The sequence below is a fragment of the Pogona vitticeps genome, chromosome 13, assembly GCF_051106095.1.
Source record: "Pogona vitticeps strain Pit_001003342236 chromosome 13, PviZW2.1, whole genome shotgun sequence".
NCBI classification, from domain to species: domain Eukaryota; kingdom Metazoa; phylum Chordata; class Lepidosauria; order Squamata; family Agamidae; genus Pogona; species Pogona vitticeps.
This window is the reverse complement of record NC_135795.1, coordinates 3424531-3451718: the sequence shown is the minus strand read 5'-3', so window position 1 is coordinate 3451718 and position 27188 is coordinate 3424531. Positions and strand designations below refer to the sequence as shown.

General features: G+C 41.9%; 1 protein-coding gene across 35 annotated transcripts in view; it reads right to left on the bottom strand.

Annotated features, from left to right (window-relative positions):
- Positions 1-27188, bottom strand: part of RBFOX1 (RNA binding fox-1 homolog 1) — a 1225669-nt gene that overhangs the window by 66464 nt on the left and 1132017 nt on the right. For 19 of the 35 annotated variants that reach the window (XM_078381447.1, XM_078381445.1, XM_078381443.1 and 16 more), the window contains 4 exons: positions 27015-27075; positions 21694-21747; positions 10668-10748; positions 7511-7591 (listed from right to left, as the gene is read on the bottom strand). In XM_078381447.1, coding sequence (XP_078237573.1) covers positions 7511-7591; positions 10668-10748; positions 21694-21747; positions 27015-27075 — 277 coding nt within the window. The remainder of the gene's footprint in view (positions 1-7510; positions 7592-10667; positions 10749-21693; positions 21748-27014; positions 27076-27188) is intronic. The other 16 variants (XM_078381453.1, XM_072982859.2, XM_072982856.2 and 13 more) reach the window with 2 other exon arrangements.

The window sequence follows — 27188 nt, the reverse complement described above, 5'->3', positions numbered from 1 at the left end:
GCTTCAGTCTATTACAACATGCAGAAGTGTCGATAAAATATTGCAAAAGACAAGATATATTTGCTGTGTGGCAGCGTGTGCCATTTATTTTTCAAAGAGACGTTAAATGGCTCACGGATCGTCCCTTTGCTTGCCGCTGACTGGATGATGATTAGTGATTAATTACCTCGCCACAAATTGACAGGGCACAGGGAAATTGACACAGCTCTGATTAATTAACTTTTTTTCCCTTCCAAAAGAGAGATAGTGACTGAGAAAAACACACACAAACCTAATTGAATGGTAGTGTGAATTATGGAAAGGCAACACTGAAAATCACAGACATTATAAGACCTGGTGTTTAAGGGGCTGGGCACATTTTCACAGAAAAAAAAAGGGCTGTTGATAGTTAAAGAATGGAAGCCACAGAATTTTGGGGAAAAAAACACTGACCACCCAATTCTGGCTCATAAACAGAGCTTTCCTTTTCATGCAATGGAAGAGAGAGTCTACCTACGTTGCACAGACAATGTAACATGTAAGGTGAGTTAGGCTGCAGAGATTTCTGTAGTTTTCCATTTCTCTTTTTTCCAAGTCTACTCCATGTTACATGTTGTAGAAAAGAAAGGATAGCAACTGACATCGGGGCCAATTTTTCCATAGCTTCCAGCCTCCACTGACTGGGAAAGAAGCCAAAAGCCAATCTAGGAAGTTTATGTCTTTGTTTTAAAAGTGGAGGAGTTCCCTGAGACCCCGCACTATTGCATTATTATTCACTATTTAGGGGCCTCCTACCTCCTGATACGGGGACCCGAGGTGGCTCGCGATATGAAAAAGAAGAGAATTAAAAACAGAATCAGTTAAATATTATTGTTCATTGTTTTATATTTTTTATTTTGTAATGTATGTATGTATGTATGTATGTATGTATGTATGTATGTATGTATGTATGTATGTATGTATGTATGTATGTATGTATGCATGCATGCATGCATGCATGTATGTATAGTATGTGTGTGTGTGTGTGTGTGTGTGTGTGTGTGTGTATGTATGTATGTATGTATGTATGTATGTATGTATGTATGTATGTATGTATGTATGTATGTATGTATGTATGTATGTATTTTTTAAAATTTGTCTAAAAGCCGCCTAGAGTGGTCGCAATGACCAGACAGGCGGGGTAGAAATAAAAGAAAGAAAGAAATATTTTTTAAAAACTTAAACTAAATGCTAAATAAAATATAATTGAATAAATACAAACAAGGAAGCATTAGGAACTAATTGTATGCCATCAAGTTGGTTCGGAGTGATGGCCACCCTTTTCCAGAATGTTTCAAGTACAGAGCACTCAGATGTAGTTTCCCATTTCCTTCCACTAGGGGCGCCCTGGGGCTGTGCAGCTGGCCCAAGGCCACCCAGGCTGGCTCTACACCCAGGAGGCCCAATGGGGGAATCAAACTCCCAACGTCTGGCTCTGCAGCCAGAGACCTAAACCACTGAGCTATGGAGCCAGTAGATACCTAGCATCAAAAAAAAATCCAGATAACTGCAAAAGCACAATACTGTATTACTGTGCTTTGATGCACTGATTTGATAACTCTGAGAAATTCTGGGGAACGTAGATGGAAACTGGACCAGTCGGCTCAGGTAAGTGAATACAGAAAGTCAGCCCAAACTATTAGAAATGGATCAAAGTTTGTGCCATGCGGTGCACAAGGAAACGCTTGTTTTGCTTGGAACAGCAATTAGTTCAGGGTTGGGGACATAACATTTTTTTAAAAAAAGGAAGACAGAAGGGATGAGGAAACAGCTTACTTTCTCTTTGTTCAAAGGCTGAACAAATCTATTTGAATTAAAAGAACATGTCTTTTTTAAGCAGGGGACTTTTAAATGTATTTTCCTCCCACATCTTTTAATGAGCTGTCACAGAAATACATGCTGTGGGATTAGCATTTACATGTGGAAGGATTTCTGGAGGCAGGCGGGAAACCTACGTTGTGGTTTCCTAATTGACCTTCTGGAGGTATCGGGCAGTTCACGGTACTCCTGGTACAGCTGATGCGAGTGGCGATCGTGATGCGCATCTGCGATCCAAATTCTGACGTGTACTCAAACATGTATAAATAATGTGCCGTTCATGCAAATGGTGGTAACAAAAAGGTGCATGAATTTCAATGTAGGAGGGGAAAAAAGCAAGTCTCATAACTGAAAAAGAAAGAAGGAAATGAATAAAATGAAGCTGTGTTATGGGTGGTCCCTAAGATTACACAAATGTAAGAGTGGGTGATGCCTTTGATTGAACAACAACAACAAAAAATCAAACAAATTTCAAGCTTTTGTGGAGCAAATTCCACTTCTTCAGGCTCATCACAACCTCTTCATGGAGGTTGAGGCTCCAGTTTCAGAAGACTGACATCAATTCTCACAAACACATGGACCACCAAATCTTGGACTCTTGTATACAATTTGTCTGCACTATCCATGCAGGGGTTGTGATAAGCCTAAAGAAGTGTACTGTTCTTCCATGAAAGCTTGGAATTTGCTTGATTTTTAGTTGTCCATTGAAAGGCATCATCCACGCTTTCATTAATTCTTCTCAGATTACTACTGATGAATAACGGTGAATGCTAAGCACCCTTTCTGCAGACCGACAGGGTTTAAGGTTGTCATGGACTATTTCCCAGCCTACTTGAGAAGATACTGCATTCAAAATATTTTCTGTCAGTGGTACAGCGAGGCTTTTTTGGGGAATAAAACCTGCCTGGCCACCTTTCAAAACTATCTCATCTTTTGCCATGTTGTTTTCAGCTTGCTCTGTAAGCTAAAAAATCCCAGGGCAGTGTGGTTTATTGTTTTAATATCTCTCTGACACAAGGCAGAAATATCCCACAGTGGCTACTTATCTGTCATATGTATTTTTCTGAAAGAAATGTCAAGCCGAGCATGCTGTTTCAAGGCTCTCTCTCTCAAAAAAAAACCTGTTCGTTGAGTGGAGCTGGGTTTCATTTTTCTAAAGGAAGAGCTGAAGCCGAAATGATAATCTTGAGAAGGGGGAAGGGTAGGATTAGAAGATGCAGAATACCAGTCTGTCCCTTCGTGTAAATTATCCAGAGAAGTACAGAAAACACTAACAGTTTTTACTCGGTTAGGTTGATCTAGAACTTTTAAACCATCCATTCCTATGCCCCTTCTATGTCAACTCAGTGGGAGCTGTCCACTTTCTCTTAAGAGCATGTTTTAATATATAATACCTCAGAAGAGAAGACCCCCCTGGAAAAGACCCTGATGTTGGGAAAATGTGAAGGCAAGAGGAGGAGAAGGGGACAACAGAGGACAGGATGGTTGGGCAGTGTCATCGAAACTATCAACATGAATTGGACCCAACTCCGGGAGGCAGTGGAAGACAGGAGGGCCTGGCGTGCTCTGGTCCATGGGGTCACGAAGAGTCGGACATGACTTAATGACTAAACAACAACCTAAGAACTACAGAGCTGGAAGGGACCCTACAGATCATGATTTCCATCCCCTTTCAAGGAGGCACTGTGGGGGAATCAAACTCCCAACTTTTGACTCACAACTAGTTGCCTCAACCCCTAAGTTCTCCAGCAGTTTGTAAGACAGGGATGGGGATTCTGAAGCTCCCGACCTTGTGACACATTTACCAGATTGAGGCCCATGAACTCTAAAACTGTAAAAGCCATCGTACTTTGAGTTGTAACACGTTTCTCTTTGTCTGAGGGACAAACAATGGAGAACGGCAAAGCCCAACACCAGAGCAAATGGGAGGCGTGTGTGTGGCTTGAATGGGTGGGATGGAGTTGGTGGCAGCAGAGCGAATATTGCTAATTAAAAAAAGCTGAAACAGAATAGCATTTTAAGGACACAATGGGCTGTAAACTTACTTCCTATTAATTGAACTCAGTGTAATGACATATCAGAATGAATAGCTAGTGATCTGGAAATTCATTTAGACCATTAGTTTAATTACAGAAACTGATGGAAGTTTTCTCAGACAATTATGTAAGGAACTAGAGCAGTGTGGGATGGAGTTTGAATCTTTTGCTTTGTTTCCTCCTCCTCCTCCTCCTTCTTCCTGTTCGTTTTGAAGTGGTTAGAGATTATGACGTAGGAAACGGCGGTTAAGAGTAGACTTGATCAACCGATCCCTCATGCAAAGCATTATACAAGACAGAAAATTGTAAGAAATCAACATCCTGCAGGTGCTCCTGGTCTGAAGCCAACAATGACCCTTACCAGCCTTCGGTGTTCCTAATTCCATTTGAATATGCAGGTCCTATCTATGTGGCTCTGATTTTTGGTACTTTGTGACATCAGCATGGTAGAAATGGAGCCCCCGAGAAAAAGCCAGAACCAGACCTACTTGGAGACATGACAGTTGCCTACCCTGGGGTACCATGACAGAAACAAGCCATTAAGAAACATCTTCAAATTTTTTAAAAGGATTGTTTCTGTAGTACTACCTTACAGAAGGGCTATACTGAGTACTCCAGGGGATAGAAAAGAAAGATTGAGGGGAAACAGGATAGCACTTTTCAAATACTTGAAAGGTAGTCCTACAGAGGAGGGGCAGGATCAGTTCCCAATCATCCCAGAGTGCAGGACACGCAACAATGGGCTCAAGTGACAGGAAGCCAGATTTTGGTTGGAAATTTCAGGAAAAACTTCTTAACTGTTAGAGCAGTATGACAATGGAACCAACGAGCTTGGGAGTGCTCCATCACTGGAGGCATTCAAGAGAAAAAATTTACATCTGTCACATCTGCTTTGATTTAGATACTTCCATTGAGGAGGGGATTGGACTTGATGCTCTTATCGGTAGGTCCCTTCCAACTCAGTGGTTCTCTGGTTGGAGGGCAGTGAAGGCAGGTGTTCAACTCTTAATTCGAAAGGGATCAACTATCCCTAAACAGATCAATGCACTGTTGGGTAAGCCCTTTGGGAGCCCAACAAACAGAGAAGGACTCTACTGACTTACAGCAGTCATGTGTCCTATTTTGTTCCTGATGGTCACACACATGTAAGCTAGACCGGTAAGGCTGCATAGTTCCATAAAAGTTTGGATCCTACTGGTGTTCACACAAACTTTGCATAATTTGTCATGGCTAAGCATGGCTAACTGATGAGGTACTTGGACATGCCTGTCAACTGCCCAGATGTTCAACTGAGATGCATGCAGGGATCTCATCAATTAGCTGCATTTAGCTGCATCAAGTTATACAAAACCTTGCACAAACACTAACAGGATAGGAGGAAAAAGAGCTGTCTCTTGGGCTCTTAGCTGGGGATAGGACACAGTATGTGGCTCTAAAATTTATGGTTGAGGTGGCCAATCTTTTCCACGTAGCCTAAACTGGTAGGAAAAAAAAAATCAGAACCCCTCTTTCTATAACCTGGAGTAGCAAAGGTACCATCCATTTGATGACCTTGTCCCAAACAATCTCCATATTTTAATCTAAATGGTAGTTAAAATAATCTCCAACAATTAAAAATTGTGCCATAACTAGACCTGGATTCAGCCACACCGATGGACTTACAAAGAAATGCTTGAGGATTCCATATGGTTCATATTTCAGACCAACCTGATTTGTCATGCAGTTCTTAGTTCAAGATGCACATCACCATGCATATTTTAGAAACTAACATATTTAGAAATTCATGCTCCAGAATACATTTAGAAATCTGTATTTAGTGGCAAAAATAGGTTAAAAATGAATATTTTAAAAATTCACGTTGAAATATTAATTTTTCTGCAGTTTTCTTTTAAAAAGTCACAGAACAGGCAGAAACAGGGTGGAGCAAACTCATGGAACAGAATCATGGAAATGAGATGGAACAGACCAATTTTCTGTTGAATGCCTCCAGTTTTGGAACACTTACCACCTCCCAAGATCATGGATTCCATTGTCATACTGCTCTAACAGTTTAGAGGTTTTTCCTGAGATTCAGCCAAAATCTGGCTTCCTGTTGCTTGAGCCCATTATGACGTGTCCTGCACTCTGGGATGATCAAGAACAGAGCCTGCCCCTCCTCTGTAGGACAGCCTTTCAAGTCTTAGGAAACTGCTATCCTATCTCCCCTCTGTCATCTTTTCCCAAGGCTAAAGGGCCCAGTTTTTTCAGTCGTTCCTGAAAGTTGTTGGTGTTTGTCTCATTATAAAATGAAACAAAATCAAAACCCTTGCCATCTCTGTCTTGAACACCTATCTCCATGTGTCTTCACATCTGGAACACATATGCTGAGAAACTTCTCCTCTGTGCCTCCCTCAAACACATGTCTCTAGGTGGTCATGTTTTTCCACTCCAACTCTAACAAAGAAGCCACTGTTCTTCTTAACATTTTACAGGCTGGTGTTCCTGTCTTGACTGTTGGAATGTTTGTGACCATTCCATGACATCACAGTTGGTAGTCTGAAGAAGAGAGTGTTGATGGGGGCAAATAAATGAAGGCAAAAAGAGAGAGAGAGAGAGAAAGCATATCGAATCTATTGCTTAAAAAAAGCTAACATTTTGAGACAACAGTTCTAGAACTCAGTTGTTGCCTGTTACAATGGAACAACCTTGATGCATGCTTCATAAATACCACTGTATTAGAATACAATACTAGAAAAGCGATAATGTTTGGGAGAAAATTGTTAAGTTCTTGATCTACAGTCCCTAATCGGCTGTTCTGCTTGGACTGTATCAATGTTTGGTTGAGTGGAATTGGTAAGATTTTGCATCTGGATAGCATAAGCCTTTGTGATCATTGTTCTTCAAGGCAATAAGATCATGCTCTTAATTGCTACCTAGTCTTCATTTATGCTCACTCAAATAGCATATCAGATCTTTCTATTTAATATCATGCCTTCCTTTTATCAGCTTCCGTGGTTATGACCTTTGATAGATCGTCATTGAAGTATGGACTTTCATTCTGCTTGAACACAGACCAAGATCGGTTCTTCTGAAATCTCAGCTTGAAGCCTGCCTCGCTCATCTCTGTGTCTGCATATGTGTAATTACCACCCTCTCTTACTTGGCTTATAGACGAGTCACTGTTCTTATAATGGTCTCTGTCATCCTTCGAAAGGTTCTTGTCAGATTTACTGGGATTGCAAGACCCATGGTCAAACCACCAGTGCTCTCATGCTAAAAGAGGGAGATGAGTTTCAACCCCAATCACGTGAAAGTCACCAAAGAGAGGAACATAGGAAGCTGGCCTTTACTAGACTCAACCATTGGTTTATCTAGTGCAATATTTTCATTGTGGACCATCTTTGCTTTCTGGGGTTTCAGACTCAATTTTTGGTGACCCTGCGGGTGACACCATGGGTTGAACCTGTTCTGCTTGCCGAGCAGATGCTGTCGTAGAATTTCTAGGGTGATTTGTTCCAGGATAAAAAGTACATGGTACCTAAGCATTTCAACAACATCTCTAGAATAATACATTCAACTCAGCAAACGGTATCAAGTGCAGTCAACAATTGGCAGGCAAAAATAAATAAATCAAAAAGAGAGTCGGAACACTGGCTTACTTGTGGAGGTGTATACTAATGAACTTGGGGTACTGTACACGGGAGATCCTTCTTGATTTGCCTGGCACAGCAGCACCCTGCCTATGAAAGAGAGAAAGAGAGAGACAGAGAGAGAGACAGAGAGAGAGAGAGAGACAGAGAAAGAGAGTGCTTTCTGAGATTGAGGACAGACAGACTAAATTTGATAAGAAAGATACATACCCATATGAAAAATATATATACAGTATATACTCCCCAACATAGTAATGCTGTCAAATTTCCAATAATGTACAGGTTTTAGCTCCAAGTCAATGAAGAACATTTTCAAAAAAGAACAACATTTAGGATACATTCAAAGAAGTTGCTTTAGTGCAATGGTCCCCAACCTCGGGCCTCCAGATGTTCTTGGACTTCAACTCCCAGAAATCCTGGCCAGCAGAGGTGGTGCTGAAGGCTTCTGGGAGCTGCAGTCCAAGAACATCTGGAGGCCCAAGGTTGGGGAATCACTGCTTTAGTGCACGTGTAGTTCAGGGGTTGTGGTCTCTGGCTCCCGAGCCAGAGGGTGGCAGTTCAAATCCCCACTGGGGTTGGATGAGCCACTGTGGACTGGATGATCTACGGGGTCCCTTCCAGGTCTACAGTTCTGTGGTGCTGAGGGTGGGGGTAATGTGTATGTGTCTGCACGGCCATGCATCCATGCATGTTTGGACCGATAAGTGGATTCCTCCCCTTCATTGATGAAACATTTTGGTTTCATGGGGAGATTCACATGGCCACCTCCTATCCTTCAAATACTCAAATACGATGTGTCTGAGTTGTAGGGGTCATTAGGGTCACCTGCCCCTATTCTTCAGAAAGCTGATGGCCGCAACTCTGTTGTCTAGGCTTTCGGACCACTTTCCAAGCCATTATGGGCCCTGAACAACATACACACTTAGGACATCGCCATGCAGAGAAAGGTCTTGGACCTCTTTGGAAATTTCTCCTTCTTGATTTGCAAATTTATCCATACTCGGGTTAAGAGAAACACATTTCTTCAAATGTGGAAGAAAGCAGAATTAGAACATTTATTCTCATCCTTAGCAAGGGAGGGCGGCTGCTACACACATCAGCAAGGAAACGGTGCGTAACAGATACAGCTGATACCTCGCAACCCCTTTCCCAGGTTCTTTCAATCCATGTGTCACGTGTGGATCTTCACCCTTGGGTGTATTCCGTTAAGCAAATACACACTGCCTGAATTGATGTTGACATTGATCTTGGAAATGTCTCCTCAGAATGATCAGAACTGGCCAAATAACCAATAAGGGGTCCATCCTGAACTTTTCCATTTACCTGAGTCAGTCGTGTTTCCAGATAAATTAAATTAATAATTATATAAATTAAATATATAAATAACAGAGCACACTCGGCATCTTTTCAGCAAAGATGCATCACCGATGCTTTGGAATGTCAGGAGATGATGCAAATCTCTGCTGTGTAAAACCAACCAAATTTGCAGGTTATGTTTTTAAAAGTAATTTATTGCACTGCCCCGGAATAAGGGAAGGCTAAACCACTTGTGAGTACTTTCCACTTGGAAAACCCTGGCAAGGAAGTGGATTCTGAAGCATGTCAATTGGCGCTGAGTCAACGTTTTGCAAATGACTCTCCACCCGACCCTATGAAAGTATATGGGGTTATTCTTTTCCTCATCCAGGATTAGGCTGGCTCTTACATGCTCAAGTAAGAATTATTCCCACAGACGGAAAGTGGGAAACACTAGATTCAGATTCTTTCAAGTGTAGCTCCTCCTGTTTTTATTCCAAAGTTATATATATCTAGTCATCTCCATATATGAATTCCCCCTCTTTCTTCATCCTTTTCTAAAGAATGTGCAAATATATCTTCTAGAATGGTTTCAGTGAAACAGATTAAGTTGCTTTCTAAACACAGACCGATTAACTCAATATTGTTTAATATTACTAATGTTAATTATACGTAGTTTTTTTTGTTTCAAAACATTGCAAAAAAATTGAAAGCTACTGGTATTGTTTTTAAAAATGTGGTGTTAAAGTATTACCATACAAATGGTAAAAAAAAATCCCAGTGAGATTAACAACTCTGATGACAGTTAATGCATTTCTAAAACTTCTGAGGAGCGGTTACAAGCCATTACAGCTAAAATATTGGTGTATGAAAAATTAATAAAGCCAGTGGAAAATGGAATTCAGCATCTGAACCAGCTATTTACATAGAAAGAATCACCCAGAATTAATTATGCCCTATGTTACATTCTAATGAGTTTTTCATTAAAATGTACACTATTATGGAAACTAAACAAGGATTATTCAAAGAAAAGTGCCAACAGCTGGTTATGTTCCTTGGGGGCTTTTTTTGTTTTTGTTTTTAGAGAGAGAAAAAAAGATTAAAATTAGTTAATTGGTTATACATTTAACTCCCACTCAGGGTTAATCGAACGCTATTTATCATACAGTTTGTCTGTATGTTTTATAAAGGAAGCAATATATACATCACGATCCAGTCAGTATTTCTCTTTTCAGGATGCTCATACAGTGGTACCTCGCAAGACGATTACCCCGTAAAACGTTTTTTTCACTAGACGTTGACTTTTTGTGATCGCTATAGCGATTCGCGAAACAGTTTTTCCTATAGGGGATTTCGCTGGACGATGATTTGGTCCATGCTTCACAGACCGTTTTTTCGCAAGACAACGATTTTTACAGGTGATCGGCAGCTTCGCAAAATGGCTTTCCCTATGGGCGATCTTCACAAAATGGGTGTTTTCGGGACCAATGCTTCACAAGACAGCAATTTAAACAGCTGATTGGCGCTTCGCAGAATGGCTCCCCTATGGGCGATTTTCGCTGGATGACAACTATTTTCCCCATTGAAATGCCTTAAACGGGTTTCAATGCATTCCAATGGGGAAACACTTTTCGCTAGACAATGTTTTCACAAGTCAGCGATTTCAATGGAACGGATTAACATCGTCTAGCGAGGCACCACTGTATGTGGTCCCTGAGAGGAAGCAGTTCCTGGGGGTGCCACACAAACAGGTCCTTGTGAAATTCCAGATGTGGGTTGGGCAAGAACTGGGTGGAAAAGAAGATAAATCCAGCTTGAAAGATGTTTGGCACACGAACATCAAACTATCTACTCTACTTGCTCCACTCACCTTGACTTTTGTCTCCTTGACTGCAGATAGCTTCCTGATCCTTCAGCCAGATGTGACCTGGCAGCCTTCCATACTGTCCACCTGCCAATGCACACCAGCACCAGCCTATAGTTATTCCCCCAATTTGCTTTTCTTGCTTTCTTATTCCTTAAATCACAGAAAAAAGTACTGCTAGACCTTATTTCACACCCAAGACAACCACTCCTTTTAGATACGGAGTATAACATCAGCTGGGATGCTTGCCATGATCTCGCTCTCCTTTCTCTTTCTCAATAATTGACGCTTTACAACTGCTTTTTACCCCTTCTTTTTAAAACAAGTGCTTGGACAGGTCAATTTGTAGGAGAGTAAATTTCAGAATATGCGCCAAACCTGTTTAAATAGCACGGCACCAACACAACTAAGGGAACCTAACTGGGTTTATGTCTCTGATGCTCACAGCTGAGAAAACAAACAAACATTAAGCTTAAATTTATTGGTTTGTTAATTTTTAATTAAATAAAAATTAATTAATCAAAATTTTAATTAATTAAAAATTAACAAACAAACAAAAAATGGATAGATGTGGGAGAAGTTATTTTCCCCAAGAAATAGGAACTGGAAAATGTCCAAATAAGGAAGTTCAGAACTTTTCCCCATCTTTTGCTGCAGAAGAGGCGAGGGTATATTTTAGAGTGTCAACTAACCCACTAGAGTTAGCAGTGGTTGACTATAAAAATATTTTTAAACATGAGAATCCTTTGAGAACCAATATAAGCCAACTATGAGGACCCCTTTTGAGGACCCCTTTTCAGGGTTTTTGAAGTAAACAGAAGTGGTTTATTAGTCCCTTCTTCTGGGGTGCCCTGGGACGACTGTGCAGCTGGCCCAAGGCTACCCAGGCTGGCTCTTCTCCATGGAGGCCCAGTGGGGGGAACTGACCTCTCAACCACTGGCTTCACAGCCAGAGATCTAAACCACTCAGTTATCCAGCCACCTTAGGGTTGACTACCTGACTATAAAAACGGTAGATGCCACATACATTTAAAAACTGCAATACTAAGGTGTTTTAAATATACAGTGGTGCTTCGCTTAACGGGCGCCCCGTTTAACCACGAATCTGCATAGCAATTAAGTTTTGTGATCACAAAAGCGATCGCATTGCGATGATTTAGATAGGAAAATATCGCTTTGCGATGATCGGTAAGCTGTTTCGCCTACCGATTTTCACATAGCGATGTTTTTAGAACAGCTGATCAGCGGTTCCAAAATGGCCACTGGGTAAAAAAATGGCCGCCTGCTGTGTTTTCGCGCTGATTCCTCACTTACCAGGCAGCGAAAATGGCGGCCGTATGGAGGATTTTCGCTTAAAGGTGAGCTTTTTGCCCATAGGAACGCATTAAACGGGTTTTAATGCATTCCTATGGGCTTTTTTTCGCATAATGACGAATCCATATAGCGACAATTTTTGCTGCACGGATTATCATCGCTATGCGGGGCACCACTGTACATAGATTTCACCATATTGCTTGCAGAGTGCAAAGGAAGGAAGAATTTTGGCATACCCATCTCAAAGCCTTGAGCTTTCCACCGCTACATATACCACTCTACCCATTCCCTAAAGGATCTTCAAGCAATCAATGTGAATATCTGAAGGGTGTGCCAGTGCGTCTGGCTGTGAATAAGCTTCCAAGCACATGGATCCAAGAGTGCTAAACTTCTCCCTTCAGACCTTCATGCTCAACATAGAGCACACTAGGGAAACTAATTGAGAGGCGGTGTTATGTAGTCAATAGAGCAATGGGTGAGGACTCAAGCAACTGGGGTTCAAATCCCCACTTAGCCACAGGAGCTCCTTGGGGCGGGAGTGGAACTGGTAAAACCACTTCTTGGTTATCCCCCGTATCCTGAAATATGTTGGATTGTGACTTGAAGGACATAACAAGCATAGGGAAAAAATCTCAGTGTGCAACTACGTGTCTGCAACTCAACTTTGCACCAGTGGCAGTTACAATGGTACCAAGGCGGAGGTGCTATCCACAAAGCACTGGTGCTGGCGCATTGAGCAACTGGTGACACCACCATGACCAGTGGTACAACTGGATCACACAATTCCTTGTTGCCAAGCATAAAGCCAAACATGTTAGGTGTCAACGCCCAAACATGATTTTGACCAAAATATGAGATGCAACTATTTCCTTCCAAACACCGGTCAAAAGGAAAAAGAGTCAGGATGGCATGTAGCAGAATATCACGTACGTTAGAGGTCCCCAGTGGAATACAGTCTGCCTTGAATAATGCTGGACAATCGCTTTTCCCGTTGTGAAAACAGTTGTTATCTGATGCCAGAGCAGAGAGGCAGTGACAGTTCTTCTGAGCCAGAGATGCTGGAACCCTTGTCACCCCCTATCCTAGCTTGCATTTTCTATATTAGCAAAGATGCTTTCAATATGCAAAAGGCTGCATAAGAGGGAAATTCCAGCAATCGCTAGACTTGCCAAATGGCCCTGACCGTTTGCTATTATGCTCAAGGTTTTAGAGTTGATTTACGTTACTTAGCTCTGCTTTTGACTTTAATTGTCTGCTTGGAGTTGTCAAGACATAACTATATCTTAAATTTGCATTGCATTAGGGGGATCTCTCCCCCCCCACCCCTTCATCTATTGATCTTGTCTTACAGAGTAATTTAGCTCCATTCTAATTTTCTTTCTCAAGCGGGGCCCTCTCCATCCAAGGATGTGAGTTATGTGTATTCAAGAGGCGCATCTTATGAATCTTGTTAAGGTTTACCGCCTTATAGCCTGCACTGATGGAATATTTAATCAAAGAAATGAGCTGGCAGATATGATGTACAACGTGGTTATGCCTTGTGGTGTGTGTCTTCACCGCCAATTGAGAAATGGGTGAATTTGCCATCTATCAGTGCCATCCTGACAGCTTTGTATAACCTTCCCCTCTCTCTCTTCCTTAAAAAAGTTATTTATCAAGATTAAAGATATTTTAAATCAACAGTTTCTCCGCAGATATATCATCTTTATTCCCAAAGTGGCCAAATTTTTCATCATTTAGTAGCCAAGGGGGAAAATACAAAACAAAACAAAACCAAAAAAACCCTACTCATGCTAACAATCAAGTCGTTTCGATTTTCCGTGTAACATTTTTTCTTTTGAACACAGCAGCACTAAAGTCTAGAACACAAACTATCAGTGTTTCATTTTTTTTTCTACTTGTATCATTCTGATGCATGTTGCTATGGCGTATCATGATTTGGAATTGGCTGGATAGCTCAGTGGTTTAGGTCTCTTGCTGCAGAGCCGGAGGTTGGGAGTTTGATTCCCCTGCTGTGCCTCCTGAGAGAAGAGCCAACCTGGGTGGCCTTGGGCCAGCTGCACAGCTGCAGGACGCCTCCCCAGAGGAAGGCAAAGGTAAACCACTTCTGAATATTCTCTACAGTGGTGCCTCGCTTGGCGACATTAATTCGTTCCAGCGAAACGAATGTCGTAAAGCGAAATAAAAAAGCATTGAAAACCGTTCAATGCGTTCCAATGGGCTGAAAAACTCACCGTTCCGTGAAGATCCTCCATAGGGGTGGCCATTTTTGCTGCCTGTAAAGCGAGGAATCCATCCAAAAACACAGCGGGGAGCCATTTTGAGCAGCCAGCGGCCATTTTAAAAACCCGACGATCAGCTGTTTTGATCGTCGTAATGCGAAGAATCGGTTCCCAAAGCAGGGAACCGATCGTCGCAAAGCAAAAAAAAATCCCATTAAAACATTGTTTTCTGATCACAATTGCGATCACAAAAACAGTGTCGTGAAGCGGATTCGTTGTTATACGGGGTAATCGTTAAGCGGGGCACAACTGTATTTGGAAAACCCTGAAAAGGGTCGCCATACGTCCAAGATGAGTTGACGACACATGATTATTTGTAATAATCATGCATCAGAGGTTGGGATTCCAATTCCCCCACAGTGCTTCCAGGGAGAAGAGCCAGCCTGGGTGGCCTTGGGCAAGCTGCAAGGTGGTAGTAGAAGGAAATGGGAAACCACTACTGAGTATCGTCTACCTGGAAAACCCTGAAAAGGGTCACCCTAAGCCATACAGTCATCATTATTTGATCTCACTGGACCTCTTGTCCATCACACCAGTGAGATCTACTGTTCCGAAGCTTATGTGTATCAAACTTTTTAAAATCTATCACACCACTGTTAACATTACTGCTTCTCTGCCCACCTGCCTGCCTGCCCAAAACACCTTTCCTGTAAAGAACTAGAGATGGGCACTAGAGATGGGCATGAACTACTGGTTCAGCAGTTTGTGCCACTTCATTTGGTGCTTCAAAGCTCTGCCTCCTCCAGCAGGCGCCCACTTGGACGCAGTAGCCTGGCTTCCCTGCCCCGCCTCCTCTGGGTGCTACCTCTGAGGGGGCACCCATCCAAACAGGTGGAGCTTTAAAGCACCAAATACCTTGTTCAGCCACTCAATGAACTATGACGAACTGCCAAACCCTTGGTTTATGCCCGTCTCTACTACTGATGGTACAAAACAGTCAATGAGTCCTTAGGTTGACCCATCTCATTATTCAGCAAGACTGGCTGGAAGTCTTGGTATGAAATTCCACAGGGGAGGCAGGCCAATAGGGAGGAAAGGAAGGTGAGTTGAGGTGTGATGAGAAATGGAAAGGAAGGAAGAAGGTAGCAGCAAAGAAGATGATGGAGAGAGTGATGCTGGTAAAGCCCCTGCCGGCCAATGGTTTGGAGGAGGGAAAAGTGCTAAATTGCTTAACAATTGCAAAGTAAACGAACAAATTGCAGAAACGTTCGCCATCTAGCTCACTTCCTTGTGTTTGTGTCTAGCCTTTGAAATGCATTGTTCTTATCAGTAAGAGGAAAACAAGGAAATATTTACTTCCTTGATCATCGACATGGCTAAATGAGGCTCCAAACAGAAAAGGTTGGGAAGGAGAAAGGAGATGGCACCAGGATGAACAACATCAAACCAATATAAAAGTCAACATCTGTAAAAATAGCAGGTGCTTTGAAATGCCCATAGAAATGGACCCCTAACTAAATGCATCCTTTCTTCTTAAGAGTTAATCTATGCATGGGGAAATATTAGCCATTAGACCCCCATCATTAGAAAGCTTTACATCTGCCATGGGTAGGACCAGACACTATAATTCATGCCTCCAAATTAATACAACTCGGATAGTAACTAAAGATTCTCATTAGGACAATGAAATATCTTACCCCAGTGTCAGCTATAAAATTAGTCTAGGGAACTCCACGAGGCTACATGCCAAAATCAATAGCTTGCCATTTTATAATTAAGAAACAAAATAAATGTTAGAAGGAAAGTCCACTAAATTAATAAAATCGCCTTCCGGAGAGATTGAAAATATTGATTTCAATGTACAAAATATGTGAACTCTTCCTGGCCTACTCTTTGAAGGCAATTAGAAGCTGGGCAGTTAATTTTATATAAGCTTGAGAAGAAATCAATGAGACTCCTATGGACATACTATGGAACTTGTCATTAACGTGAAGCTATTCCTCTCAAGTAGCCTTTCACTTTGAGTTATCCATTCAGGAAGGCTATGGTTGGCTTGGTCCCACTGCAGATTTGATTAAAGTTGCTATCACCAATCTGGGATAAATGTAATTAAAGCTGAAGATGAAATGAGAAATTGCTCAGAGTTCTCTTTCGACCCAGAACTATCAGGGATGGAGGAAAGCTCTTATCAGCAATGATTAGTCATGATGGCTACATGGCGGCTGTATGTTCAAGGGCAGAATGAATGCTCACATCACTCCATTTCAAGGTTTACAGTGGTGCCTTGCTTAACGAGTGCCCTGCATTACGATGAAATCGCTGCATGACGATCTTTTTGCGATTGCAATGGTGATCGCAAAATGATGGTCTAAATGGTTTTTTTTTCACTTTGCAGAGATCGGTTCCCTGCTTTGGGAACCGATTCTTCGCATTACGACAATCAAAACAGCTGATCGTCGGGTTTTCAAAATGGCCACCGGGTTCTTAAAATCATTCCCCGCTGTGGTTAGGGACGGATTCCTCACTATTCAGACAGCGAAAATGGCCGCCATATTTAGGATCTTCACTGGACAGTGAGTTTTTACCCCATTGGAATGCATTGAACGGGTTTCAATGCGTTTCAATGGAGTTTTAAATTTCATTTTATGATGTTTTCGCTTAACGGCGATTTTCCTGGAACGGATTATCGTCGTTAAGCGAGGCACCACGGTATATCCATTCTTATTACAACCATGTATCTGGCTGTGGAGCCAGAGGTTGGGAGTTCAATTCCCCCGCAGTGCCTCCTTGACGGGCGATGGACTCAATCCAAAGGGTGCGTTTCAGCTCTGCAGTTTTAATATTCTAATATTTCTCTCTGTGTGTGCACACATGCAAAAAAATAATAATAATCAACCAAAGAGACATATAAAACCCATCTTTGCTATCCTTCCCTAAGCAGGCAAAGCTCCTTCTCTTCAGACAGACTTTCCCTTAATGATTGGCTGCCTGGGTGGGGTTTTTAAATGGACGACTGTGCTTTGCTGTTTTGACTGTGTTTTTGGAGTTGATTTTTTTTTACTGTCTTTTAGTGTAGTATTTGTTTGATCCTTTTTAGTAATTGCATGCTTATTGCTTTTAGCTTTCAATATAGTCTTTTAATGTGGTAAACCGCTTTGGGCCTTTCTTAAAGAGAAAGGAGGGGTAAAAATATTTTAAAAAAATAATTAATCAATATACATGCCTTGAGGAGGGGTATGTATATACCTTTTTTATTTCACTTCATTTTCGAACAGAAGTTATCAAAACTCACAGAATTCAGATATAAAGTGGTGTGGGGAAGAAAACTGATAAATGACTGGGGTGCCCCCCCAATAAATTTGCTGGGTGCAGAATCCTCCCATCCAGTTCACAAAAAGCCCCTTCTGTAGAAATGGTGGAACATTTGATTCCAATTTGCTCATTCAATAGCATTCAAACCATTTGAATACTGGCGAAAGGAAACGACTTAATCATCTACAGTAGGTCATAATTTTCTTACCTCTGCTAATGGAAATGACTTGATCTGTACCTCTCAGACAATATCTGGGAACTTCACTACAACCTGTTTTTGTTGCTCTTGTTTTAACTTGTAGAGTCATATGACTCTGAGAGTGCAAAATTAGACCAAAAAAGCTATGCAATTAAATGTGGGTATTTTTTGTTAAAATATTGTTATATGTTTAATTGTTTTTAATTGGGCAATTCATAGTGCTTGTAAGGACAGCATGATAGGTAGGTAGGTAGGTAGGTAGGTAGGTAGGTAGGTAGGTAGGTAGGTAGGTAGGTAGGTAGGTAGGTAGGTAGGTAGGTAGGTAGGTAGGTAGATAGATAGATAGATAGATAGATAGATAGATAGATAGATAGATAGATAGATAGATAGATAGATAGATAGATAGATAGATAGATAGATAGATAGATAGATAGATAGATACATACATACATAGATACATAGATACATAGATACATAGATACATAGATAGATAGATGATGGATGCATGCATGGAAGGAAGGAAGGAAGGAAGGAAGGAAGGAAGGAAGGAAGGAAGGAAGGAAGGAAGGAAGGAAGGAAGGAAGGAAGGAAGGAAGGAAGGAAGGAAGGAAGGAAGAGAAGGATGGATGGATGGATGGATGGATGGATGGATGGATGGATGGATGGATGGATGGATGGATGGATGGATGGATGGATGGATGGATGGATGGATGGATGGATGGACAGACAGATCGGCAGACAGATGGACAGACGGACAGACAGAGAGAGAGATGATAGGAAAACTAATGAAACATATATTTGAGATTGATTTTGCAAAGTTGAAACTGGTGTGGAAATAGAACAGAGTAAAAGTATGTGAAAGTCACAGAAACACAACATAAAGAAATTTGCTTCTCTTTACTGTGGTGTAGAAGAGACACATTATTCCACAGTAGCTACTGGCATGAGATGGACTTCAGAAACCCCTCTTCCAGGGGAAGACTAGACCAGCTGTTTCTACTGTTGATTGGCTCCAGATGAACAGCTTGCAACTGATTAGGGCCGTGTTGCTGTTTTGGAAACTAATGTGTTTTTAAGTTGCTTTTTAATTCCAAAGTTATTGTAAATTGTTTGACAGTGTTTCATTAACTCACTGGGTGATTTGCAGTAGATGCACGTGGGTTTCCGACTGCCAACATACCTCCCTTCATTTAGTTTCCCTGGCTTTTTTATTTTTACACTGCCCACCAGTGAAAATGAGCTGAGCACTACTCTGTTCCTTATTTCTCAACATCTGTCTAGACCAGTGATTTCCAACCTTGGGTCCCTCGAGGTTCTTGGACTAAAACCCCCAGAGGCTTTCACGACTAGCTGCGCTGGTCATGGTTTCTGGGAATTGTAGCCGAAGAACATCTGGGGACGCAAGATTGGGAACCACTGGTGTAGACACTTAGGTCTTCACTTTGTACTTGGGTTTCCAGCAGGAAAGCAAACCAGATACTTCAGGTATGAAGACTGATCAACACTGGACTAGAAGTTAGCAAGCAGGACCTGTCTTATGTTCTGATAACAAACCAGTGAATTAATTCCATCTGCCTTGCTCCTTCCTGCTGCTCCCATCACTTCCTTCTGCTGCCCTCCCTGGAGAAAGGAACTACCGTATTTTTCGCACTATACGACACACTTTTTTCCCACAAAACAGGGGGGTGGAAAGTCTGTGGGTCTTATGGAGCGAAGAAAACAGATTATTTTTCCCTGTTTTCTTCTGCTAAAAATTTGGTGCATCTTATGGAGAGGTGCGTCTTATGGAGAGAAAAATACGGTAAATGGTCCTCCACTTGTCCATGACACAGCTTTTCTTTGCCAGAGGTGGAAGCTGAGACCATAGCAATAAACCATAGTCTTCACCTGCCCATATTTACCGAGAATCATCCCTGTTTCCCCAAAGGGAAAATCGGTACCCCTTTTGATTCATCAGGATGACTAACTTGGTCACGGTGAGATGCTCAGTTTATCCATGGTCAGAATCCCTGGCTGTCAGGTCCTGCCTGGGATTTCATGGTAGCCATGGAACTGACTCAACACGTGGTGGGCTCAAACCCATGCGGCAGGTCATTCCATTACATCTCGGGGTTTTGTTTTGTTTTTTTCGCCACTGGAAGGACAATCGGTTTTTAGGAGAGAGGATTTTATAATTTCATTTTCATGGTCAGATCCTTTCATTGTCAAGTCTGGTTTAAATGAATGAATGAATGAATGAATGAATGAATGAATGAATGAATGAATGAATGAATGAAGGAAGGAAGGAATGAAGGAAGGAAGGAAGGAAGGAAGGAAGGAAGGAAGGAAGGAAGGAAGGAAGGAAGGAAGGAAGGAAGGAAGGAAGGAAGGAAGGAAGGAAGGAAGGAACGAACGAACGAACGAACGAACGAACGAACGAACGAACGAACGAACGAATGAATGAATGCATTCACTGCAGGGGTTAGGAATACCCATCAAAATGGTCCACCCACAGAGACTTATGAAATCGAAAGGATTCTTCAATGCTCTGAGAGAGTTTCCAGTCAAGGTCTAGGTCCCACCATAGAACAGTGGCATGAAAAGTGATGTTCATACAGTAACTCCCAATGACCCACTCCAGTGTTGTACCGCCTGTAATTCCTTTGCTTTCAGGAGATCTACGGGCAATGAAATAAGTTGGACAATGGCACAGGTGCGCATAGCGAGATCTTCAATTATGATCAGAAACTAGGGAAGACTTCTCATATCTACTAGACTGCAGTTAAGAGGAAAAAAAAGTTTTAAGTTGCTAAGATCAGACTCAAAAAGTTTAGGAGTTGAGAGCCCCATGTCTCTGGCTGCGAGATGTTTGCTGGGAACTTTGAGGATAAAGTCACCCATGTTTACCTGGAACCTAAGGCAACAAATTGTATAGTATTTAGAGAGTTGTCCAGTGCACCATATAGTCAGTTTCAGTTGCTGCAGCCTGGTGATGTGGCCAAGATGCTTGAATCGGTGTTCCCCACAGGGTGGGTCCAGGAGGTGGTAAACACCTTGTTATGGCAGGAGTTTTGAAAGAGGTGGTGGATCCAGAGGTAGGTACCAAGTACTTCCCCACTGCATATACATTTTTTTGGGGGGGGGCATGATGCTTGAGCGTGTGGTGGTTGGACAGCTTCAGCTGTTCTTGGAGGAAACCGATGATCTGATCCCATTTTAATCTGGTTTCACGCTTTTGATTACTGAATGGTTGCCCTGACAGAAGACCCATTCCAGGCTACAGACTGGGGGGGGGGGAATGTGGTTCTTTTGATTCTCCTGGACCTTTTGGCAGCTTTTGATCATGTCGTCCTCTAGGAGAGGCTCTGTGGAATGGGGGCGGGAGGCATCCTAAACTTCAGAACCAGCACCAAAGAGAGAAGTTTCAGCTCAGTCCTATGATGATTAAGCCACGGGGCACCACGGGGTTCTAGTCTATCTCCCATGTCATTTGATATCTATATGCTAGGAGAGATCCTTAGGAGTTTGGTGGGTTGGGTACCATGCTCTGAACCTAGATTCATCAGCTTGGACATCCCCTTTAAAGTCAGGATGGAAACCCAGAGCAAACCTATGCCGTGAAACATCAGTGTCGCCAGGACTGGTAGTAAGGGCTCCCAAGGTGGGGAACTGGGAGAGAATGTGAAACCTGGATACCTGGAACAGGGGCTGGGCTTAGCAGGAAGTCCTTTATCCATAGCAATGTGTAGTTCTGAGTGCAATGTTCTGATTAAGTAATCAATGGCTTGAGCAAAACCAAACGAAGGGCGATTAAGCTCTGGAGAACAAAGCAGTGTTTGTATTTTCCTTCCTTAATGAAAAAAGATCAGCAGTGTGCTTGGCTTCACAGAGGAGATAATGAATATAATTGAAAACAACAGTCTTTTTTTTTTCCAAATTGTCAGGGTAAACATGCTTCACACCACTGTGAACAACAACAACAAAAACACATGCATGCTATGCTTACCTGCATAGAATTCTGGACTATAGACTGCACCAACAACTGGATTTAATTTCCAACCTAGGTTAAAAGAAATACAAAGACAAAATTGAGTTAGGCTTATAATATAGGTTCCACGGTTATAACAGATTGTTCATATATATATGTGGTTGTAATGGAATTCTGTGGGCTGTTATATGCTTGATATCCCTTTAATATCCTTAGAAACACTGAATGAAAAATAAATAGCAATAAATAGGGTCAATATATTTTTCTTTTCTCTTCTCGTGATGGAAATAATCTTTGCAAGCAGTAAAAAGCGTATGTGGTAAAAAGGAGCCATGTAAAATTCCTCGTATAAAACTGGTGCGGTAAAAATACCTTACAAGAGATGAGAACTGATTCAAAGAGTCGGGGTTCATATGGGACAAAGTACAACGGTGCAACATGCAGGCGTATAAATGAGATTGTTTGCAAACACCATGTTCTCATTGACATGAGAGTTTGACCGTTGTGGAAGGAACTTCCACATGATCAATCAGGATAATCCATCATTATGTGCATGTCAATCCTGGCTTGTCTGACATCTGTAAGCAAAATGTTGCTGTTGCAGATTAAGAAGCATGTGATGGGTTGTTTGAGTCTGAATCCTCAATCAACCACTCCTACTGGGCTTGCATGACTTGTATGTGTGCATAAACGTAGCATCAGAGGAAACCTTTGATTCAACAGGTGTCTACCCACACTGGATGGGAACAATATGAAAATATTGTCTTGTTCTCTTTGAGAGAGAAATCTCACAGAGTTTTGTGAGAGCTAGACAAGCTGCCTCAATGTTTTGTTTTGAAAATTCAAAAGCATCCTACGTACATGTCTTTAAGAAAATTTCACATCAAGGCCAGTCTACAATCTGTGGGAAAATTCACTTCCATCCTCCAATCGTCTTCCAAAGTCCACTGCTTAAGTTAAAGCCTAATTTCCTGTAATATCTTTATTATTTCCGATTTCTGCAGTCCACCATAGGAGCGATTGGGCCGATTTTTCACATTCCGTCAGCCCTTTCTGTCACAGAGGTTGAGCGATACTCTGATTTTAAGTTATACTAATGGTGCCTCAATTTGTCCAAGAAGGAGAGGAGTGAATCGGTATTCTGGAAGATGCAGATCGATTACCTCAGCTGAAAGTCGCTCTCATATTTCATTTCCTTCACTCGCCCGATTTGATGGCTGTATCATCTAACTTGGCGAAGCTCACACCGGAAAGACTTCATTCATCATGAAAATAACAGCAATTAAACTTTACTTAGTCTTGTCAATGAGGTATGTGCTGGCCCATAACTGTGTGGGTTAATCAAGTGTGAGCCTGACATATACGAGTGAGGAACTGCCAAGGAACCCTTAGTTAGCGGTTGGAGGTAAATTCACCACCGTAGGTGTAATCCTGTGAATTTGTCTTGCTGTCACAACACCCATCTCCTTAAGGTTGAAACTTTTGGAGAAGGAAAAAAAATATCATCCTTCATGCAGGAATATACATAGGGAAACTGAAGCAGACAAGTCTGCAGCACAATAAGGAACAAACTTGTAGCATGCTGAACATTCCAGGTCCAACTATTTATATTTTAGTTATCATTTTATTTAAAAATATTTATATCCCACCTTTCTCCTCTTGAGGACCCAAAACGACTTACAATTTTAAAAACAAACCATCTAAAAACTAGAAGGATGAGAGGAAAACGAGCCAACAGTGAAGGAAACAATGACTGGAATGGAAAGCTGCTGAAGGCATGGTAGTTGACAGGGCTAAGTGGAACTATCCTCTGCCAGGAGGCAAACAGTGAATGAGTCCAAGGAAACATGACCATTTTGGAAACCGGGTAAACAATGAACTGAACTTAAGCATCAAGACCGAGAAAAGAGCACTTCATGAATGTCTATTCCAGGGATACAAAATCCCGCCAAAATCTTCTTTGGACATATAATCAGCTTAGACAAAAATCACATGCCATCAAGTTCATTCTGGCTCATGGCAAAGTTTCTAGATATAGAGTGCTCAGGAGGGATTTCCGAGCCCTTTCTTCTGGGGGTGCTATGGGGCTTGGCAGGTTGCCCAAGGCTACCCAGGCTGGCTCTTTCCCCAGGAAACACATATTGTGGCTTCTTGTTCCCATGTAACAGCATGGAAGAAGCCATGATTTAGACCCTGCTTTCAGGATTCGTTTCTCCAAGAACAAGGTCAGTGCCATTATACCTATGAGGCCAAAGAGCCGGGATGCTCCAAGCTTGGCCCTTACACCTAATCCTTAGGGATCATGCTGCAAGGAGGCTGTTCATGACTTTGTGTACCTTGGCTCAACGATCTCTGACACTCTCTCCCTAGATGTCGAGCCGGATAAAAGCATTGGGAAAGCAGCTACCATGTTCTCTAGACTCACAAAGAGAGTATGGCTTAATAAGAAGTTGATGGCATATGCCAAGATCCAGGTCTATAAAGCCTGTGTCTTGAGAACACTCCTGTACTGCAGTGAGTCCTGGACCCTTTGTGCACGGCAGGAGAGGAAGCTGAACACGTTCCAGATGTGTTGTCTCCGACACATTTTTGGTATTACCTGGCAGGACAAAGTTCCAAATAGAGTAGTCCTAGAACGAGTTGGAATTTTTAGCATGTACACATTACTGAAACAGCGCCGTCTACATTGGCTTGGGCATGTCATGAGAATGGCTGATGGTTGGATTCCAAAAGATCTCCTGTATGGAGAATTAGTGCAGGGAAGCCGCCCCCGAGGGAGACCACAGCTGCGTTACAAGGACATCTGCAAGTGGGATCTGAAGGCCTTAGGAATGGACCTCAACAGATGGGAAACCTTGACCTCTGAGCATTCAGCCTGGAGACAGGCGGTGCATCATGGCCTCTCCCAATTTGAAGAGACCCTTGTCCAGCAGGCCGAGGCAAAGAGGCCGTCCTGAAAACAGAACAACCAGGGAGCTGGACAGGGGACAGATTGGATTTGTCTTCAGTGTGGAAGGGATGGTCACTCTCGAATTGGCCTTCTCAGCCACACTAGGCACTGTTCCAAGACCTCCATACAGAGCATGTTAGCATCGTCTCTCGAGACTGAAGGATGCCTACATGCTGCAACACTGCAAAGATTTTTGAGTGGGCCAAGAGCCTTTGCTCTCCAGAAGACCACAATCATGGTTTGGATTCCTGGGTTATGAGATGGATGAACATAGCTTAGGATCTGTGACAATGCTCATCATAGAAAAAACATCTTTCCCCAGATACTCTAAACTAATGCAATATACACATAATGTGGTGTCAAAGCAGGCAAAGGTGGGTTGACTCCATCTATCTTTCTGTCAAGTTTTTCTGATTTTTGATTTGCCCAGAGACAACAGGTTTGGGAAGTACTCGACTACGTCTCCCAAATTATGCTCATGTGTTGCTTTTATTCAGGTCAGAATTGAGAAGGGAGGGTGGAGGGGGGGGATAAGGAGCTTCTCTTTGGAAAAAGGGGAGGGGGTTTCAAAGCATTTTTCCCTCCAAGATTTACCGCACCTAGCTTAGTAATTGTATGTCAAACGGAGAACTCTTAGTTTATTTTATTTTTCATTTTGCCACGACATGGGGAGATAAATATGACAGAGTCATTAAAAAATAAAGCCGCCTGCTTCTCTTTGGCCCACTTTCGATAAGGGGAAACCATCTTACTAATGAGCTCGACAATGTGGGGTGGGTGAGGGATAAAGTCCATTTTATTTCATGGCTGATGTTTGTTGCTGCTGGGAATGGAGAGCTGCTTTTATTGATCTGCTGTGAAATTTCTCTTTTGTCTTTTTCTGGAGGAGAGTCAAGTCTCTTTTTCTTCCAGAATGTTATAGGGTTATGGAAACAGGCCAAATCGAAAGTTTTGATATGTCCCATTCTGAAACTCGAACTAAATAGCTGAAAGACTGGAACACAACTCTAGAAGAGTTTAGTCTTGAAAAAAGAAGGCTAAGGGGAGATAGGTGAGCACTTTTCAAAGATTTTAAAGGTAGTCACACAGAGGAGGGGCAGGATCTGTTCTCAAACATCCTGGAGTGCAGGATATGCAACAATTGGCTTACGTTACAGGAAACCAATTTCAGTTGACCACCAGGAAAAACTTCCTAACTGTTAGAGCAGTAGACAATGGAACCAATTACAGTGGTGCCTCGCTTAATGATGTTAATTCGTTCCATCGAAATCACTGTAGAACGAAAATGTCGTAAAGCGAAATTAAAAACTCATAGTCCAGTGAAGATCCTCCATACAGCGACCATTTTCGGTGCCTGTATAGTGAGGAATCCGTCCCTAAGCACAACTTGTATTTCTTCTTGACAGCCAAGGTCCATTATTTTTATCATTGCTCCAATCTCACAAGCAGTGTGTTGTGCTGTGTGTTATTAATGCACTCATCATGATCCTACTGAGTTTTTATGCAGGCCTAAGAGATTCGGCATGAATTTAGGAGGAGAATTACTGTAAACTAAGAAATCAGGGTAGGCACTTTCTGTTGCATTCCTAAATATATTCCCCATGACTAATCTATTTTCCACCCCACCACAGGATTTCTAGTTATATGTGACTTGACAATCAGACTTGCTAAAGAAAGTCTGTGCTTACCAGCCAATGACACAACCAACCAAGATGGTGGAGGGCTGGTTGAACTGATGTAAAGCTGGCTGAGACAATGCTAAATCTCAACCTCTCCTGGTCAAAAGAAAACAAGAACAAGAGCAGATTTGCAGATGTGGAAACAATGTGTTATACAAAACCATCATCCTTTACTACATGAGGGAGTTTCTGTTAAAAAAAAACACCCAACAAACAACCCAAAGAAAACCCAACAAAACTCATTTTGTTAAACTTTGTGATTCTGTTGGTTTCAGCTCTTATTTACCACCGTGCGGAACATGGCACAGGCAGTTCCATATACATTTCCCCAGTTATATGCATTTTGTGCAGTTTTGTAATGTTGGGAAAGTGTGAAGGCAAGAAGAGAAGGGGACGACAAAGGATGAGATGGTTGGACAGGGTCATCGAAGCCACCAACATGAATTTGACTCAACTCCGGGAGGCAGTGGAAGACAGGAGGGCCTGGCGTGCTCTGGTCCATGGGGTCATGAAGAGTCGGATACGACTAAATGACTAAACGAACAACTAACCCTAACCCTAACCTCCATGTTCCCGTGCCCTTTTATAAAAAAAAATCAAATTCAAGAAGTCTGTCAACATGAAGATGGACTTGTTGTGCACCAAAGGGCATATTGTACAAGTAAACTGAAAAAAACAAGGTAAAATACAAAGATCTTTTTCAACCTTACCGTTTGTATATGGGTTGACCGTCTTCTTATTTGTCATGACACGTGCTGTTGCATTATTTACCTAAGCACATAGAAAAACAAATCAGTACCATTTCTGTATAATAATAATAATAATAATAATAATAATAATAATAATAATAATAATAATAATAATAATAATAATAATAATAATAA